The following is a 20,522-nucleotide window of genomic DNA, read 5'->3' on the forward strand; positions in this document are numbered from 1 at the left end:
ATTAGGAAAGGATTAAAATGGGGATTAAATACTTAAAAAATTTTGTGCGCTGGTTTTTTACTACATTGCTGTTCACATCTTTTCTTGCGAAGTTGTTTTATAATTTATAATTTATTTGCAAATCTTTAAACTTTATCACCACTTTTTTGTTTACTACGTCGATGGCAAACAAGCATACTGCTCGCCTGGTAGTAAGCAGTCTCCGTAGCCTATGGACGCCTGCAACTCCAGAGGATTTACATGCGTAGAGCTCTGGCAACCTTACTCATCGGCATCATTTTTGCCCGTCTATGTAGTATGTATATAGATTTATGTGTTCCTTTCTGTTGTATCAGAAGTACTAAACTAGTTTTTAGAAATGTTATTATTTCATGAAAATAACGATACATAAGGGATATATACAGAAGAGTACTATAACTGGCTTAAATCTAAAATAGGCTCTTGAGGCATTGTACAGTCAGCATCAAAAGTAGCGGATCAAATAACGCTTCATAAGTATCTACCATTCTGTGACAGCTTAACGAAAAGTGATGTCTTTAATATAAAACAACTAAGACTGTAAAAGATTAATTTTTGAACGCGAATTTTAGAAAATTATCTACATTTGGAAAAGTTATACGGAATATAAGATACTTTTGGCGCGTTGTTTCATCCGCTACTTTTGATGCTGACTGTACCAAGGATGCTGGCGGCATATCCTCGTTGTATCGCAATACTGATACGTTGTGCGAGGAAGCCGCCAGCTCTTCGGTCACCAGTTACATCAACCAGACAGAGTTTCAAATAAATTGTTTTTACGAGTGGCATAAGCTAAATATTTATCAACTTCAACTTTTGACTTATTGTGGAAAAAAATCTAGTCATGTTCAATTTTTGCTTGTTTTTCTTTGTTCTGTTTAAATGTATGAATTGTTTTACCTACTCATTTTTGTCCGACTACGCAAAGGGTTAAGGTATGTATGTATATTTGTGTTTTTTTCGGAGCATCAAAATTACTAGACCAGTTTTTAGGAATAATTTCAATTAAATCGTTTTTATGGATAAAGCTACATTTTATTCAACTTCAAGAGGAGTATGTTTATTATGGAAAATGTAGTTAAATTGAAGTTTTGCTTGTTTTTTCTGATCACCTTTACATATTACCATATTTTAGACCTAAGCCCTCCTACGTGTACACGTTCAACGCAGCTGGCCAACTATTGTCACGTGTGCAATAGGGTATTTAAGAGCAAGTTCGGCCTGGCCAGCCACATTAGGGCTCATGCTAGACAACGTCCATAATGTTTATTTAGGGTCGCCGTCATCGAAAACGATGAGGAGGACTATATACCATATTTAGTTATTATAATGCACTGAATATTATATTATAATACACTGAAATAAATGTTTGCATAACTGAAACAAAATTTTGGTTACTGTTTACACAAAAATTGGGACTTGCGAACTATGTGTTATATGTTACAAAACCGTATTTGGCTATCAGTGTTCAGGTACTGGGTATACACTACAAAATAAGTTTGTAAATTTATGCAAAGTTTATTTTCTTATAACCGTAGTTTAGTTATTGAGTAAAGTTACAAAACCAGTTCGGCTATCTATTTTTTTCAGTGTAAGAAAACGAAGACTAGTTTTCGTCAAACATCCACACCTACCTACAGACACATTTTCCCCTTCGGCGAGTGTCCATTTGAACCATTAAGTAGCAATGAGACGAAACAATCGCCCGTTACTGTAATACTGTTAATTATACCCCCGTGCCGACTCACTGCGACGAATTTACGTTTCAGTTAATACTAGTTCATGTAACTGCTACATAATAAAAGGCATTAAAATACACGAGTGTGGGCTTAAGAAACGAACGAAGTGAGTTTCTTAAAAGGATCACATGAGTGTTTTAATGGCTAATTATGTGCAGTTCAATACGCTATTTTATCTACACACATATTGTAAACTTTCTATGATAGGTATATTCACTAACACAAATTACAGTCAACGTTGGGACATCATTGCTCTCTTGGCGGAACTCGCGGATATGTGGTGGCGTCACCGAAATATTATTCTCGCTCATTTTACACGAAACTTTTGCTATAGTTACTTTAAAAACAACAAAACATATTCATTTTTAACCGACTTCAAGATTTCAAAAGAGGAGGTTATATACTTAAAAGTAATTAAAAGACAAACTGTACGTCAAATGGCGGTAAAAGAAACTTTTTTTCACGTATGTCAGGCATTCGTAGTTTTTTTTTTAATTCAGAGACAAACTAGAGGCGAGGTCCTATGTCCGTATCATTCGATAGAAACTAACATGCGAGATATGTCAAAATTGTATGCAATTACATTTCATTTCGAACAAAAAGGCATCTCGACTGATATTACAATAGAGGTCAAAACGAATTGCTTCTTTTTCAGAGATGTTCCAAATTTGAATGTCATAATCAAATCGATTTTGATTAGTTATGAAGCAATTACAACATTATCACAGATAAGAAATTTGTTGTTACGAAACAGTTTATCGTAATGTTGGCCATTATTAACGGATTTTGAAGGCATCATAGAGGGTTTATGATATGTGTGTAGATAAAATATCTAAACTGTCATACCATAACTGTCTAAATGTGTATTGCATTGCTTTCATTTCAAAATTTATTTATTTCATTATTTTCATTATTATCTTGACATACTTTGAATAATTAATTTAATTTTGACACTAAATTTCAATTTTCTAGTTACTTAATAATTATCATTTTTTAATTTATATGTCTATCTTATATACCGGGTGTTTCCTGTAACACGAGCAAATAATTAAACCATATATTATACTTCTAAAACGATATAACTTTAGATTAACAACTTTTAAAAATGATGAAATCTTTAGATTATAACTTTTTCATACAAATGTAATATTATTTTCAATGTACGCTGACAGTGTGTTTGACGTTGCTTGTCACGCTTTAAACATAAGAAAATTCGCAATACATTGCATCTAAGAATTAACTTCAATGTGTAATAAAAATTAAAACATAAGTTATTTTTAAAAGTTGCTAAACAAATGTTGGTCAGTTTGAGGAGTACAGCGTACAGTTTAATTTATTGCTCCTGTTACAGGACACCCGGTATATTTAAATGTTACCCTAATTTAATCGACGATTAGATAAGTTTTGATTTATTTATTTTTTATAACTAATTTAACTTGTATGTTTTATGTATCAATTGTGTCAACTCACAAAATATCCTAAAGCAGAAAAAATTAAACTAAATCGCAAAAAAAATACCGCTACACCGAGTGTCCTGTGTTGATTTAATTGTTTATGTATGTATAATTTATATACCGTGTCATATTTTGTTTTAATTGAATAATTCTTCCCTACTTAAGTGTCCGTTTGAACCATTAAGTAGCAATGTGACGAAACAATTGCCCGCAACTGTAATACTGTTAATTATACCACCTTGCCGGCTCACTGCGACGAATTCAGATGATATATATATATATGATACTGTTAATAATTTACAATATCAAGTTTTGAAAGATTGTCTCTCTCAAACGTCTGCCCACTATCATATCTAATCATATAGTATAACCAAAGGTTATTCTTAATACCATATATGATTAGGATAATGTAACCTGTCATGGAACATGTTTCCCCTTAGAGCGTGAGTGTATGTATGTATGTCTACACCATTAACCGTCAATGGGACGAAACAATAACGTGACCAATCACCCGCTACCGTAATACTGTTAATTATATTTAAGTGCCGGCTTGCAGTGACGAATCGCTGCATGCATTACATCGAGTGCTGGTTCGTAGTGTTGAATCGTTGAGTCGATTTTATCAAATGATAGGAAAGAATAACGCGACCAATCACCCGCTATCATAATACTGTTAATTATACCTTGAGCGCTGGCTCGCAGTGACGAACCACTGTATTCATATCGAGTGCTGGTTCATAGTGGTGAATCGTCGAGTCGATCTTATTAATGAGAGGAAAGAACGCGACCAATCACCCGCTACCTTAATACTGTTAATTATACCATGAATACCGGCTCGCAGTGATAAATCATTGCGTTTATTTTTAGCGAATGCTAGCTCGTAGCGACGAACGAAGTATCGATCTTATTAAATTAGTGGGGACAATAACGCGACCAACCAGCCGCTACCGTAAAACTGTTAATTATACCTTGAGTACCAGCTCGCAGTGACGAATCGTTGCGTTTATTTTTAGCGAATGCTGGCTCGTAGCGACGAACGAAGTATTGATCTTATTAAATTAGTGGGGACAATAACGCGACCAACCAGCCGCTACCGTAAAACTGTTAATTATACCTTGAGTACCAGCTCGCAGTGACGAATCGTTGCGTTTATTTTTAGCGAATGCTGGCTCGTAGCAACGAAGGATTTGTCGATCTTATTAAATTAGTGGGGACAATAACGCGACCAACCAGCCGCTACCGTAATGTTGTTAATTATATGACGACGGAACATCTCGGTCCATTATGATAATTTGCACGTATGAAACATATCCATCGAAATATAAGGATTCGTTGCTACATAGGTATTAAAGTAAAGTCTCACGGGAGTTTCGTAGTAAGAAGATTCGTTGTAAAAAGCTAAGACTTTCTAAAATGATAGTAGCAGCGTCAACCTCCATACTATTGTTTTTCATATTTTTGTAGTCAGCAAGTAAAACGCTCAGAGACATTCGGTGAAAGTAGACCGTAGTGCCCTGCCGTCTAGAAATTATTGATGCAAATAATTTGCCTAAACATTTTTTATTTATTTTTGTATAAAAAACTGATCGGCGATTGGCTCTAGTCACACCTGATGGAAAGTGAAGACAGGGCCTAAGATGGAGCTCACCGATTCAGTAGTAGCCTATTCACTCTTGCTTTAAAGAGACCGAGGTGATATTTATCAAGGAATACAGATAGATATCTATAGGGGATTTTTTGATAATTTTATACTCAAATTGTTTATGTTTAGTTATAATATTCGGCGTATAGAGGCCGCAGGGCCCTGCCATCCATCTCGGGCGGCGACAGGACATCTCGGCCCATCACGGTAATTTGCTGCGTGCACAGCGCTCGAGTGTAGGAATTGCAATGTCCTTAGAAAAGAATAAAGAAAATATATTGGTATTCAATAGTGTAGGCAAAGGATACAGCAAAATATTGTATCAGCAGCTTTGGGAGCTTATAGAGCGCTATAGGGTTAATTATAACAATATCGTCATAAATTAGCGCTAACTTACACACCAGTACGTACTACCATTATGTAACATAATTACTGAGTTATAGCCAGCATCAAAAGTAAAGAATGAAACGACGTGCCAAATCTACCAACCCGAATTACTTTTCTTAATGAGTATGTATTCCAGTTAATTGTTAACAAGCAAAAACGTCTGCAAACGATGCTATTAAGCTTTGAATAAATTTAAAAATGGAAAAATTACCTTGTGTGAGTTGAACTTACGGTCACTGGGTTGATACTCCAGCGCTCTGCCGGATGAGCCACCAAGCCCTCATCCATAGCCAGCGAATTTTCCCACTAAAAGATGTATCTCTACAGTATCTGTCATGGTCTAATTATTCTACATATGGTAATATAATTTTATTTCGACAAGTTATTAGATCGTATAGAAGATACATCTAACACGTAACCTGATCCGCAATTTTTAGTGCTACTGTACAAGTTACAAGTTGTAAAACAGATGTAAAATAATAGGCGGATTTGTCGCTGAAACGGACCCCCAGAGAAACTAATCAATATCAACTTGTAGCTTATGGTATGACTATTATTGTCATCTGCTTGCCTTTGCCTATACCTTTACACCTCCAAATTTTATTAAGTAGTATATTTTCCTGTATTTTTCATGTCACTATAAATTTTTGAATTTAGAATTTCGCATTTTTGCCGTTAGTGGCTGTGATATGTTGTGCTACCTCACGAGCAGTCCACACCGAGTTTAAATACACGTCCATAACCATAAAGCACGCATCACACGCGCGAATCTATCAACGTCACGATAAGCGCGCGATTTTAGATACACGCACTTTTCACACGTTTCATCGAGGAAAATTAATGGAGATATCTTAAACGATTGAAAAGACGTTGTGAAGTTTCTAATGTGACAAATTTAAGTAAAAATTTACCTAAATGAAACCGGCAATTTAGGAGTAAATAACTTGCTCTAAAAATAAAGCTAATAGTCAAATGCAAAGTCATTAAAAATGTTAGTTTTTTTTTCAGGCAATATATGTATAATACTAATTTAACATATCCATCAATAATATTGATTATAATAATTGTGTTATAAAATTATAATTAGCTATTTATTTCGGTTGGGTTTTATATTTATTTTAACCGCAACTATTTCGTTTAATTCACAGTTACAACAATAAATTGAATAAAATTAAATGTATAAGAATAATTTTCATTCGTACCGAGACAGCCAAATTGTAAATATAAAGCGTAATTTTTGTAGTAACATATAAGTAGTAATTAGGTATGTACCTACATGTTATTATTCCGTTATAAAATTATTCTCTTGAGATAGGTACTGGGTTATTACCTATGAAATTGGCGTTTGTGTTCATAAGTATTAGTCATGTCATAGTTTATTTATTTTAATAGTAACTTCAAAGTATTTTTTAATCTCATTAGTGCGCTACATAACAACGATTTAACATACAATTATTTGCTACTTATATTGTTTTATGTATTTAGAATACCGCCCTGAAAACAGCTCTTTTCATGTGCTGCCGGCTCGAGTATTTAAATGACATATTTTTCTGACAGGACAGATTAAAAAAAAATACGATATAGAAAATGTGCCTTAAAAATGTCTCAGATTAGTGGAAAAAATTTGTTTGGCTTGAAAATGCCATCACAAAATAATCCGCAAAATGCATTGTATCAAAAATCGAATTTCGTTAAAGTTTTCCATACAAAACGCCAATTTCATAGGTAATGACCTAATATTTAAGATATGTAAAATGTTCGTTAAAGCATAGAGCCTATCTAATACATGTTGGCGGCCGATCGCAAAATCAGTCAGATCGTGAATTTCCTAGGCTTATTGTGAAACTGGAAAATCATTGTCTCGTTCCCTGAATCGACGGAGCCCCTATTTCTGGGCGGTTTGCCCTTCAGGCATGTGAACCAACTTAACGAACCTATCCTACCTATCTATTGATTTAATGTGTTTTACGATCGGCGTCGACATATACACTCATTAAGTAAAATGCTTTTCAAGATACGTACATTCACTCACAACCTACCAAGTTTATTATTTGAGACATTTAGGTAATGTTACTCGTAGAAAAAACTCCGCTAATATGTTTATATATACCCAGACTCAGCTAGGCACTCTTCTGACCTAGTTTTTCGAAATACTTCGCTGAAGCCTTCCCTGGGATCTGGTTCATGGTATATTCATACCACTATTTTGATATCAAGGTAACAATCTATTTCAGAATAGTAAATTGGTGACCAAGGGATGAAAGGCACTCATTTCTGTCGAGGTAGTTTGGCGCTCGAACGCAGTGAGAGTGCAAATAGTCCGAGGCTAAAATGGTGCCTAATACTCGAGTTAAACACTCCATTTTCATTTTGAATACGAGGAAACTAAAATTCATGTGAATTTAAAAAAAACACGGCTAAGTATAAACTTCAGTAGTATTTCTTGAGGGTAGTCTTAATTAACAATTTAGGGTGATTTAGGTAAACATATCGTTATTTATGGAATTGGGAGTTCAGAAAGAGATCAGAAAGGAAATTTACAATAAATTTATTTAAAATCAAAACTTTAATTGCTCATCGCAAATAAGAGAAAAATACGTACTTAGAAAGTACAGTGCTCTAGAGCTGAAACGTATCATTTTCTGCACACTCTTTAGACCAAAGACCCGCTTTCAGAGCATGAGAGATTTGCTCCCACTGCGCTGCGCTGACTTTATACATCTCTAAGTAATAATAATATTTTACTTACTTTTCTTTAAACAATAATACTTTAGTTTGCATTAATGTTTTCAATTAATTGTATTTCATAATTGTTGATGTGTTTGTTTTTGTTTGTATGTAAATTCCATGTTGACGTGTAAAAGTGCCCTTGTGGCCTATTTGCTGAATAAATGTCGAAGTTGAAGAAGTTGAAGTTATGTATATGGACAGTCGCCATCAGATATATGGTAGCGGCCAAGGTACTCAAATATTTCGGAGCAGCATTAAATTTCAATATATTAGTTACGATAGATAAGGTCTATAATATCGGACCATATAATTCGCCATAAATTTGGGAGCAGCGACTTTTCAATTAATTCGTGACATACAATAAGATAAAGATATCGTAACAAACAGATCGTCAATGGTATCTAAGCAGTCAAGGTGATCATAAAGATCGGAACATTTATAGAAAATGTACCTTAAGTTTGTGTAATACAACTTAAAGTAGTTAAGATTGGACCCATGAAAATAAGGTTTCAGACAGGCATTAATACTATGTTATCAATACTTTAAATTTAGAACGAAATTGTTTGTTGTGACATTCACCGAAAAGAGTGTGGACTTGTCATCGTGACAAAATACCTATGTTTCCGTCTTTTTCGAATTAGACAATTTTTTTTACAAAACTAAATGCCTACAAAATCGTTGTTTCGACGCAATGTCAAAATTGGCGGGCGTAGAATGAGTAGCTTAATTTCGTCAAATTATGTCAGATGTCAGATGCTTAATGGCGTAATTGATAGTCCCTTGACTATTAACCTTTTCCACGCCAAAGACGTATATATCGGCACCACAGGTCCAACGCCAAAGACCGATATATCGGTCACCCACCACAGAGCAAAATAGTCCTACATGCACACGCATAAAGTTTAACTTCATTTTTGACATTTAGATGTCGTGGCATCTGAGTGGTAGGTTTTGCGTTTGACATGGCGTCGAAAAAGTTAAAGCACAAAGTCATGGGTTCAGATCTGATGTAAGTAATGGTCTAAGAGCTGGCCACGTCAGATGTGACACAATAATGAGAGGTTTGTAATCAGTCCAGTTAGATTGCATAACCATCCTTATTGCTAGATCCGGGCATCTGGCAGCTTTTAATGGGTGGAGATCAGAGTGACAGACCAACAAAGTTTTTAAGTTGAAAAAAAGTAATGACGCAATAGGTAAAAACTGCTAAAGTTGTGTCATTTATAGAGAACAGGGCCTATATTTTAACATTAGAACAAAAAACATTGTGTATTATTGCGCAAACAAGAACAGTAGGCGAGTAACCAAAAATTACATTATACATCATTTGGCACTACTTCCGCCAATCGAAACCTTTAGATATTATATGTATAATCTAATTAATTACATAATTTTTCATAATATTGGATCAAAACCAGAACTCTAGAATTTATTTTCTTCAAGTTATTTGCTTTCTTTTACCTCCACCACTTTACAGCTGCCAGATGTCCGGATCTAGAAATAAGCATAGTATTGCAAACTAACTAGAGGGGTTTCGTTGCTCTCATTATTGTGTCATATCTGACGTGGCCAGCTCCCCGTCTAAGTTAAAATCCATAATTCCACGGACTGATTTGACAGCTCCTGGCATACAAAGCGATTGTCAAATGTATGAAAAGAGCTGTCAAATCAGTCCGCGGATTTATGAATTCTACCTTATAAGTAGTTTTGCTTTTTTTTGGATAAAAATAACATTATTATTTCCTTTATTCATTTTCGTTCTTAGGCTACGTTTTACATTATTATTATCGTGTATGTCTTTCCCGACCACGGAACAATGGTGTTCCGGACCTTTGGGAGGCGTATGCGGAGCCGAAGCCAACGCGCAGAGGCCCTTTTGACAATTTAATGAAAAGAGAGGGGTACACTAAGCGACAGCACCCGCCATGGTGTAAGGACTATTGAGAGTTAATGGAGTCTAAAATGTACTAGGCTATTGGGTGAATAGTATGGACTGATTACTGGGCTATTGGATGAAGAACCGGACGCCTGCCTAATAAAACGGTATCCAATTTTATTTCCGGCAGACGGTGACTCGCCCTCCGCAAGATGGGCCCCCATAAAAAGCGACATCAAAGATGGCTCAAGGGCAACACCGGTGCGGGAGCTGGGGGTAGAGAGGTGTCACTGGACTTTAAACATATAGCCAACTCGCCACGTAGGTTTCCACATCTACCCTCGAGAACAAAGCTCTAACGACCCCACTCTGGACAGCCGGCTAAGGCAAGCCAGAGGCAGGGGACCTGTCCCACCATCCGACAGGGCACCCCAGGGGCACTCAGGTACGTGGAGTCGCTACTCTCCAACAGCTCGCCACAAGCTGCCCTGCGTTGACTGATTGCGCTGGTGAAAACCAGTGGGCGATGGGGTCGTCACATCCCTACGCCTCTATTGTCAAGGCGATAAAGTGCTTGTTCGCATATTTTTGAGTACCCTGGCCGCTCCGATGTATCTGATGGCGACTGTACAGTCGCCATCAAATATATCGGAGCGGCGAAGGCACTCAAAATATCTGAACATGCACTTTATCGCCTTGAGAATAGCGTTGTTCAGATATTTGTGACCACCTTGGCCGCTCCGATATATCTGATGGCGACTGCACTTAAAATGATTAGTATAGGTATCTAATATCTATCACGTTTGAATTGTTGATCAAGTACTAGAACCTACTTGGTAATTATCTTTCACGTGCGAACTCTTTTAACTCGCGTAGTCCTACTTCAAACTGCGTTCGATATTTGATTTCTTCATGTTTTCTTGGTTTTCTATATTCTTGACGTTGACAACTTCCTGCAATTGTTATCCTCGTAATATTTTATCGAAAGTAGACTGCGAAAATTGTTATTTTAATCTTTAACAATTTTGCCCACGACCATGATACCCTATCGCGTAGATATTGAAATAAAAAAGAAAATTATACAATTGCGGAATGATGGTCTGCCTATAACAGACGTAGCTAATGAAGTTGGAGTTGCAGTAAGTATTGTTTACTATACATACTTACAGAATTTAAATGCAAAGGTTATTACGATAATGATTTAATAAATTAAAATTTTATTTCAGAGAAACACCGTGTATCGATGGCTGGAGAGATGGCAGCAAGAAGGAGCTTTGTCGAATCATGTATCTTTTGGACGTCCACGTTCTACGACACGGCGTCTAGACATGGATATTATAAATCAAGCTCGTGAAGAAAGATTCATAAATACCACCCAGTTTGCAAACCAATACCAAGTATCGAGCAGTACCATACGACGGCGTCTAAAAGAGGGTGGTTTACAAAATAGAGTGCCAGCAAGGAAACCGGCACTAACTGATAGACACAAAGAGGACAGGTTGCAATTTGCAGCTAGGTATTTGAATCATAATTTTAATAAAGTCATTTTTATGGACGAAAAGGTGTTCTGTTCAGCAGATAATGGCAGAATGAGTTTATGGAGACCAGACAATACGCGTTATCTGGAGCAAAATGTAGTGCCTAACCGCCAGAGTGGGCGTATTACAATTGGATTTTGGGGCTGGATGTGTAAAGATGGCCCAGGGGAGCTGGTAGAAATTACAGGTCGTATGAATGCGGTGGATTACAAAGAAATACTTGAGGAGTCGTTTTTGCCTACTGCCCAAATATTTTACCCCAATGAGCATATAACATTCATGCAAGACAACAGCTCGGTGCATAATGCTCGCTTGGTTCAGGGATGGATTCATGACCACAGAGATGTGCTGACTCGCATAAAAATGCCTGCAAAGAGCCCCGATCTCAACCCCATAGAAAATCTATGGGGTAAAATGGTGCAAGAGTGGGACGGAAACCAGTGTCGCACCAAAGATGCTTTAAGACGCCACGCTCTTAACGTTTGGGAGTCTTTTAGAGGGCGAAACGTGTGTGAAAATCTGGTCGGCTCAATGCGAAGACGATTGCAAGCTGTATTAAACGCCGAGCCACCGGGAAGTTACACGAAGTACTAACGTTTTCACAGGCTGAAGAAAAGCAGAGTTTTATTTTGTTTACGGCTAGCGAAGCACGTATTAAAAGGTTATTTTAATGGTATAAGTAAATATTGTTCGTGTTTGATTCTTAAAATAAAAATATTTTCTACTAAATCAGTTTTTTTATTTATATTAAGTTTTTATATTCATATGAATAAGGTAGTGATACCAATGATCGACAACTTAATACCCAATAAACGACACCAGTAGTTCACGTCTATTACTTATGAATAAGGTTGAAAGTGTCGATCATTGCGTGAATATCGAGCACTGGTGTCGTTAGCTTACCTATCAATATACAGTTTTCGAGAATGCTGCTTGAAATTATCTCATGTGTCTAAGAAACTTACTTGCTCATCCATAATAGTCGTCAAAATCATCCTTGACATTGACAACTTAGTCAATATAGGTAGTAACGAATTCAAATGTGTAGGTAGTCGCCATCAAATATATCGGAGCGGACAAATATCTGAACATGTACTTTATCGCCTTGACAATAGAGGTTTTGTTCAGATATTTGTGACCACCTTGGCCGCTCCGATATATCTGATGGCGACTGTACTATGTCATACGGATTTACAGTATATTTTTTCATAAATGTTCCGATATTTATGATCACCTTGACTGCTTAGATACCATTGACGATTGTTTGTTACGATATCTTTGTCTCATTGTATGTCACGAATTAATTGAAAAGTCGCTGCTCCCAAATTTACGGCGAATTATATGGTCCGATATTATAGACCTTATCTATCGTAACTAATATATTGAAATTTAATGCTGCTCCGAAATATTTGAGTACCTTGGCCGCTACCATATATCTGATGGCGACTGGACTATCTTTTGAATAAAATTAGTCGAAATCAAAACCCTCCTGAAGACTCAGATGTGGTCACATTAAACGCACGAAGTAATTCCGCATAATGACGCTAAGCCGGAGGCGTCACCGCTGACGTTGACGGATGCGTCATTGGGGGTCGATTTTTTTAGGTTTCAGCCCCTTGAAGACACACAAACAAATTGTATGCTCTGGGAAAAGTAGCATTCAAATTCAGATTACCTTCAAAATACAAATATTCAAAAATGTATTCTACAAGAAGACCTCAAGGGTTTTTTTACAAGTCAATTTAACATTTATAGTAAGACATTTGTTTTGTTTGTGTGTGTCTTTTAAACATGTATTGTCTATTCGAACACGTCACAACTACATACAATAGGTGACTTACTTAAGTTTTTTACCTATAACATCATATAGATAGTGACATGAAAAACACATAGCAACATTTATAAATACAACAGCAAATACTTGGGTAAACATTACGTTATAATAATCTTATTATAAATAATTATCTAAATACAACAGAGGTGTAGTCTCTATGGTTCATATCATAATATATTAAATTTGTTTTTGGAGGTGTAAAGTCGGAGTTGTAAATAAATCGCATCTAAACCTAATTTAAAACAATTAAGTTAGATGATTTTACACCTATTGATTAATATTATATGAGTTTCCCGCAAAGTCGAGACGATCACTTAGTGTGATCGGACCAAAACTCTATAATTCACACCCGTCTACATTAAAGGAGTCGAAAGCTTACTCAATTAAAAAAAAGCTTAAATTATTATTTATTGAACACGCATGCTCCTCAATTAATGAGTTCATTTGTATAACCTTAATCAATGATCATTGACCCAACACTTTGAAACCAAATATTATTATTGATTTGTTTTGTTCAATCTATAATTATTAAGTAGATATTTACCGATCGCTTTACGGCGTAGGAAAATGTCTTAAGAAAAGTTGACCTAATTTCAAAAAGGCCTAGTTTCCCCTTTGGGCTGGTCTTTCGCTTCGTCAAAGGTTAGTGGTACAGTCAGACCAAGTTCACTTGGCAGCGATCGCTATTCGCTATCAAAAAATCAGGACAACGCAAGAAAAATTATAATCTTTAAGTGAATAAAATTAGTTCACGCTCACGGTCTAAAATGTTGATAGGGAAAAATGGCCAATAATATCACTACCTACCTATTGCCTTAACCGTTAAGGTTTAACGTAATAAGATGTACACATATTTCTGGCGCGTTGTCCGTGTAGATATTTTAGAAATTGACTGTACAGACGCCATCTGATATATCAGAGTGGCCAACATACTCAAAGATATGTTTGTATTTTTCTACCAAATACTAAATTATTAGACTATCGCTTGATATATTAAAAATTTAAAAAAAAATCTCCACGAAATGTGATATATTTTTTCTAATCAGTTGTCCGCCGCACCGGACAAAATCAAATTAAGGGTAACATGCACTTAACGTCTAAATAATAGAGGTATCTCCAGATCATAGATTTTGTTCTGATATTTTTGAACACCTTAACCGCTCGGATATATCTACTGGCTGTACCTTAGGATTGTAGATATTTCTGCACCTTTGTCAACTCAGATTCGCCGCGGTTTACAATTAATATGATCTGAGACATGTTTTGAAAAGATGTGCCCCGCCGAGTTTCTTGCGAATCCCATATCGGGGTATCCCTTCAATTTAGGAGGGATTTAAATCTTCACGGGTCAGAGGTGTAGGGTTAGAGTCGGCGTAGCTTTATTTGACGTTCATAAGCGGATTGTAATATGCCTACTTAGATAATAAACTATCTTTATATTTATATTTCTTGCTTTACTTCCCTAGGTGTATAATATAGCATTGCAAGCAACATTAACAAGCAGCACCGACAATTTTAAAACGCATAAAACCCAGTTATTGATTATCTATACAATGTTATTTCAGACCCGACAGCATAATATTTTACTACCCGAGACGTACGTGTGCTTGTGTGCGTGCTGGCCGTGTGTGCACACACACATAGCACACACGGGGGTAAGAAAAATACTCATGTCTTGGGTTTTTCTTAGAGCTACGGGAGGCGTGGAGACGGCGTTGGACTTTTATATTTTCGTCGCTGTTATTTTTTTAAATCGGTGGCAAACAAGCATACGGCCTGTCTGGTGATAAGTGGTCACCGTAGTCGATGGACGCCTGCAAGTTCATATTGTTTGCTATTAAAACCTAGTTTCGAAGTGATTTGTAGTAAGTTGAAAATATCGCTTCTTTTTATTTTTGATGTACTGAAAATGAAGTTATTTTCTTATACTAAACGAACGGTCCCCGTTTTACCCTTTGGGTACGGAACCCTAAAAAGATCCTTGAGCTCCTTATGATAAAATAATTTATGAGTTGTGTTTTTTTTTTACACGAATGTCAATAATAAATAGGTATATGGACCTACAACGAACTGCAAACCCACTTAATGGAATTCATTTATTCAATCGGTATGCACTTTTGCAGCTGGATGTAAGTATATTATTCAGAGATCCTTTACTTAATACTTTAATTGAAGTAAATTCAAAGTCGCACTGAAGACGTTTATTTTTATTTTCTTAGAAAAGGTAGCTAATAAATCCTAATTTCCTTTACGAGGCAACCAGAAATGCGCATAAGTATATGAAAAGCAATTCAAAATTCTGTTTTCCTGTTTACCGCGTTTTTTAAGGAAAAAAATAATAAAGTCATAAAAATAGTCGTCTCCATTCCTTTCATATCCCACCTTTACACGTATCCCCATACATGCACACTCGCCTGCGTCACTCATGCACCCGTCCCGCTCACACACACCGCGTTAGAGCGGGACGGCAACTCAGTTTCGGACCAACATTTTATATGTTAGCCGGGTCATGGATATAAAAATCGCTTTTCCTACATATATAAACGTATATGTCTTTTACGGTGGAAAATTCTCCAATAATAAAGAATTATTGCTATTGTAGAAGGTTTTAGTACATTATTATGTTGTTTCAATTATAAAGTTCTTTGTTAGGATGCGAATAATAACAGTCTGAGCGGGTGAGGTGTTCAACGACTTTAATACTCAAAGAATAAGAACGTGCAAAAATGATTTGGAACGTTGTTGAACGTGCGTTGAAACTCGAGGTCCATGGGGTCCCAGCGCGCACAAGTTTTTCGGAGAAATTGCGAAACTTCTGGTTGATGTAACTGGTGACCGAAGGGCTGGCAGCTTCCTCGCACACCGTATAAGTATTCCGATACAACGAGGAAATGCCGCCAGTCTCCTTGGTACAATGCCTCAAGGGCCTATTTTAGATATAAGCTTGTTATAGTAATCATCTGTATATATCCATTATGAATATTATTAATGTAAATAAAGAATTTCCAAAAAAAAAATTACAGTCACGGACTTTAATAGTCTTGACGACCGGTCTGGCCTAGTGGGTAGTGACCCTGTCTACGAAGCCGATGGTTCCGGGTTCAAATCCTGGTAAGGGCATTTATCCGTGTGATGAGCATGGATATTTGTTCCTGAGTCATGGGTGTTTTCTATGTATTTAAGTATTTGTATATATTATATATATCGTTGTCTAAGTACCCTCAACACAAGCCTTATTGAGCTTACTGTGGGACTTGGTCAATTTGTGTAATAATGTCCTATAATATTTATTTATATTTATTTATTTATTTATTTTATTTATTAATAGTTGAGGGTTCACTTTACATTGGAGAATCTTAGCGTTATTATTGACAACCAGATTAGCTTGAACCGCAGGTGGGTTAACAAATGATGGGTAGCTGAAACCTCGCGTGATTTGTGCACAAGCCCTTATGGATTCCCATAAAACTTATCGTATGTAATTAACACTTTCGCTACCAACGTTTTCGTAGCGCTATGCTCATAGCCGATCCCAGCATTTTCCCGCTTTGTAGAGGAAAGCGACTACGAATAGGAAACCCGCCGAGCGGGTTCCCGGTACTCAATGTGTTAAGAACTTTTCACCAAAACCATACGCCTGCGAAACAATGTAAGGGTGTTGAACTGTTAGAGTAACCTAGCAGTTTTTTCTAACTCGACCGAATACAAAAGGTGACACATGAGCGTTGTTTTATTGCTGACGAGCAATGCCAATAGGCTATTTCACATTTCTTTTCAATATATTTATAAATGCTCGTATATAATATTTTTTATTTCATTAAAATAACAGTGCTATATGCAAAGTTTTTATTTTATTTTATTTAAACGGTACGAATATGAATATGATACATGTTTGCGCCAAAAAGGCCGCCGCCATTCGTGTGACGTCATCATAGCAGTTCAGCAAGGAAACGTCAGATTTGAACTCATTGAAGTGCAAATCGAACACTTGTTTTTGCTATAGTGACGTCACTCATGAGACAAAATGGCGGATGGCGTTTGCGGTCACGTGACATTATTGTAAGCATAATACAATTATATTTATACTTAATATGTTGTTATTTTAATACAAATAACACTATATTTGTCCAACAGCACTGCCAACAAAAAGATGGTCTGGAGTACGCCGCGTGGTCTCGGCCACGGGGCGTCATGGCCATCAAACAGGGCTACGAGGTATGGGCCATGGCCTGATAATAGTTATTTGTGTTAGCTATTTGTCTTTTGTCTATTTGCGGCTACTTTCATTACATTTTAGTAGACTTTAATCAAGAGATTTAATTGTCCTTTAGTGAATGTAGTCTTTTTATGCCTGGAATGTTGTATTAAGTAGTAATGGTAATGCATAAGCAACATATCATATCATTTATTCCATTGAATCATGTTCATTTGTACATTTTGGTCTTAAATATAGTCAAGTAGGTACATGATACCCTGCTAGGGTGTACAATTTAGGACTTAAAATTATAAATTATAATTTACATTAATTTCTAGAAATAATTAAATGTCAAAGCAAGTATATAAGTATTAAAATATAAATAATTCATGCAGAATGAAAGAATTGATGCATAAAGAATTGATGCAAAAGAAGAAATAATTGATGCATAAAGATGGCCTCGAGTGCAACGCGTTGCCTCGGCCACGGGGCGTCATCATGGCCATCAAACAGGGCTACGAGATATGGCCGATAAATAGCTAAACAGTTCTCTATTTTGTTGTAGTTCTGTTTGTTGTGTTATGTTGTTAATTTCCTTCATTTAGTTAGGCTGGAATACAATAAAGTTAGTTGTTGTTGTAGTACTAGTTCAAGAAAAATCAAAAATACGATGGTCTCGGGTACGCCGCGTGGTCTCGGCCACGGGGCGTCATGGTCGTCAAACAGGGCCAGATTATTGGTCTACTATAGCCTGTCAAGCCATTTCGTAAGAAGAAAAAAGCAGAAAATTTAAAAATGTAGGCGCGAAGGATTATCGTCCCATAGGAAATTTGAATTTGCGCCTTTTTGTACTGACAACGTTGTTTGACAGACTATATAGTTTGCTGTAGTTCGATTTTGCTTTGTTTTGTTGATTATTTCACAAGGTATCTTATTTTTAGTCTTGCTAGTATTCCACTAGCAATAGACATGCACGGTCACGTCTGAAAATATCCATACGGACAAAGTGCCAAAAATATGTATAGACTACGCTAATATGGCCCATAAAGTCGCGTATACATATTTTTAGCACTTCGATCGTGTCGATATTTTCAGACGTGACTGTACCAGAAAAGCCATCTAGTTTTGATGGCTAAATGTTGGCACCAAATAGCTAAATGTTGTTAGATAGTTAGTTTTTCTTCAATATTTTTGTCTGCCATTTTTCCATTGTGCCTGTTTTGCGTAGCTGAATGTGTTTTTATTTCAGTGTAGATTTTCAATGTAGTTTGTTGTTGTTTCATTTGTTTTGTATCATATTAAACATGTACTTACCTCCTGAAAATATGTGGATATGATTTTATTTGCAGACTAGCATGTAGAATAAGAGTGCACTCTAATTACAAGCTTTTATTTAACTTACAATGTATTACATTTATTACGTTATATAGTTACACGGTGTTTGAACGGGTCAAATCTTGCAAGATAAATTTAACCCACTTCCCGGTTTCCGATGAATCTGAAAATTGGCATACATATGTAAGTCGGGTAACAATGCAATATTATGGTACCATTGAGCTGATCTGATGATGAAGACCGGAGGTGGCCATTGGAACTCTGTGGTAAAAAAACGCAACCTAATTGTGTTTGAGTTGTTTAGAATTGTCACGATGAGTATTTGTTGCCTGTGGGAAGAAAAGTATAGTCAGCGATAAAAGCTTGCACCAAAAATGAAGTTTTGCCAAAAACTTACAACCATCAGTTTCGTTTTTTGATTATTAATGTAGGTATCATTCATTAGTGATCCTTAGATAAAGAAATACGAACTCAATATCAACGAAACCAAATACCAAGTTGAGAAGCCGAGCAAATGGGTATGGGTAGATATCGCTAGGGTCCCCTAGACCCATATGGTGGGAAAATTTGCTGCCTGTGGATGAGGTTTTGGTAGCTTAGATGGCAGAGCGCTAGAGTATCGATCCAGAAGCCGTGAGTTCAAGTCTCACCCAAGGCAGTAATTTTTCCACTTTTAAAGGACTATGCGTCAAAATGGCCCCAATACCAACAGAGTTGAGAGTAAGGTCATTAGATAGATATTTCTATGTACTTCATTTCGTTCTATGGGCACCAAGCTAAATTCCATTGCAGAACTGAGATATTGGTATTTTAGTCAAAATGTCGTCACCCTTATTACCTAGGCAATATAGTCCACCGCCGGGCCAGCGCGGCAAATCATTCAGTGTGCTCGCCCGGCGGTGCGCGAACATCTACCCTGCAGTAATTAATTTACTTACTTGGACTCTATTGCCTAGGTAATAAGGGTGACGACATTTTGGCTAAAATACCAATATCTCAGTTCTGCAATGGAATTCCGCTTGGTGCCCATAGAACAAAATGAAGTGCATAGAAATACCTATCTAATGACCTTACTCTCATTTCTGTTGGCGTTGGGTCCAGGCTCCATACAAAGTTGCCCATGGTCCTTTATTCTAAGCTTAATAGCATCGTTCACAGACGTTTCTGCTTGTTAAACATTAAAACTTATTTGACTATATTAATACTTAAATACATAGAAAAAACCCATGACTCGGGAACAAATATCTGTGCTCATCACACAAATGCCCTTACCAAGATTTGAACCTGGGACCATCAGCTACGTAGGCAGGGTCACTACCCACTAGGCCAGACTGGTCGCCAGGTCGGCCGGTTTATAAATAGGTTTAAACCCTAGATCAAGGTCGTCAAGCGCTAGATCACGGCAAACTGTCAGGATTGACTTAGTTGCGTTTCACTAGGGGTTAAGTACGGTACCTTTTTAGGTGCATAAAAATGAAAAAAATGAGCGCTGTCTCGCCAACAAACCGCATAAGCAGTTTGGCGAGTAACTTTAAAATTGATTATGTATATGTGCCTTTGAAAAATAAATGAAAAAAAAAAAAAAAAACTATAGCATACGTGTCATCCACGATGACGTGCATATTTGTAAAATCTTACCTTTAATACCACTAGGCCAGACCGGTCGTTAAGCATTACAATTGCAGTTAATAAGTGCGAAGATATCTGCAGTATATTAATATAGCACTCATGATAAGTTGTGACACGTTGCACTCCGCGTCACGACAGGGTGACG

The 20,522-nt window shown here is 36.6% G+C and overlaps 1 protein-coding gene across 4 annotated transcripts in view; it reads left to right on the forward strand.

Annotated features, from left to right (window-relative positions):
• Positions 1-20,522, forward strand: part of LOC133530545 (zinc finger protein rotund-like) — a 256,082-nt gene that overhangs the window by 102,372 nt on the left and 133,188 nt on the right. For 3 of the 4 annotated variants that reach the window (XM_061868494.1, XM_061868495.1, XM_061868492.1), the window contains one exon: positions 17,353-17,433. The exons of the other annotated variant lie outside the window; for it this stretch is intronic. In XM_061868494.1, the coding sequence (XP_061724478.1) occupies positions 17,353-17,433 (81 nt within the window). The remainder of the gene's footprint in view (positions 1-17,352; positions 17,434-20,522) is intronic. 4 annotated transcript variants of the gene reach the window in all.

The sequence above is a fragment of the Cydia pomonella genome, chromosome 23 (genome assembly GCF_033807575.1).
Source record: "Cydia pomonella isolate Wapato2018A chromosome 23, ilCydPomo1, whole genome shotgun sequence".
Classification (NCBI taxonomy): Eukaryota; Metazoa; Arthropoda; class Insecta; order Lepidoptera; family Tortricidae; genus Cydia; species Cydia pomonella.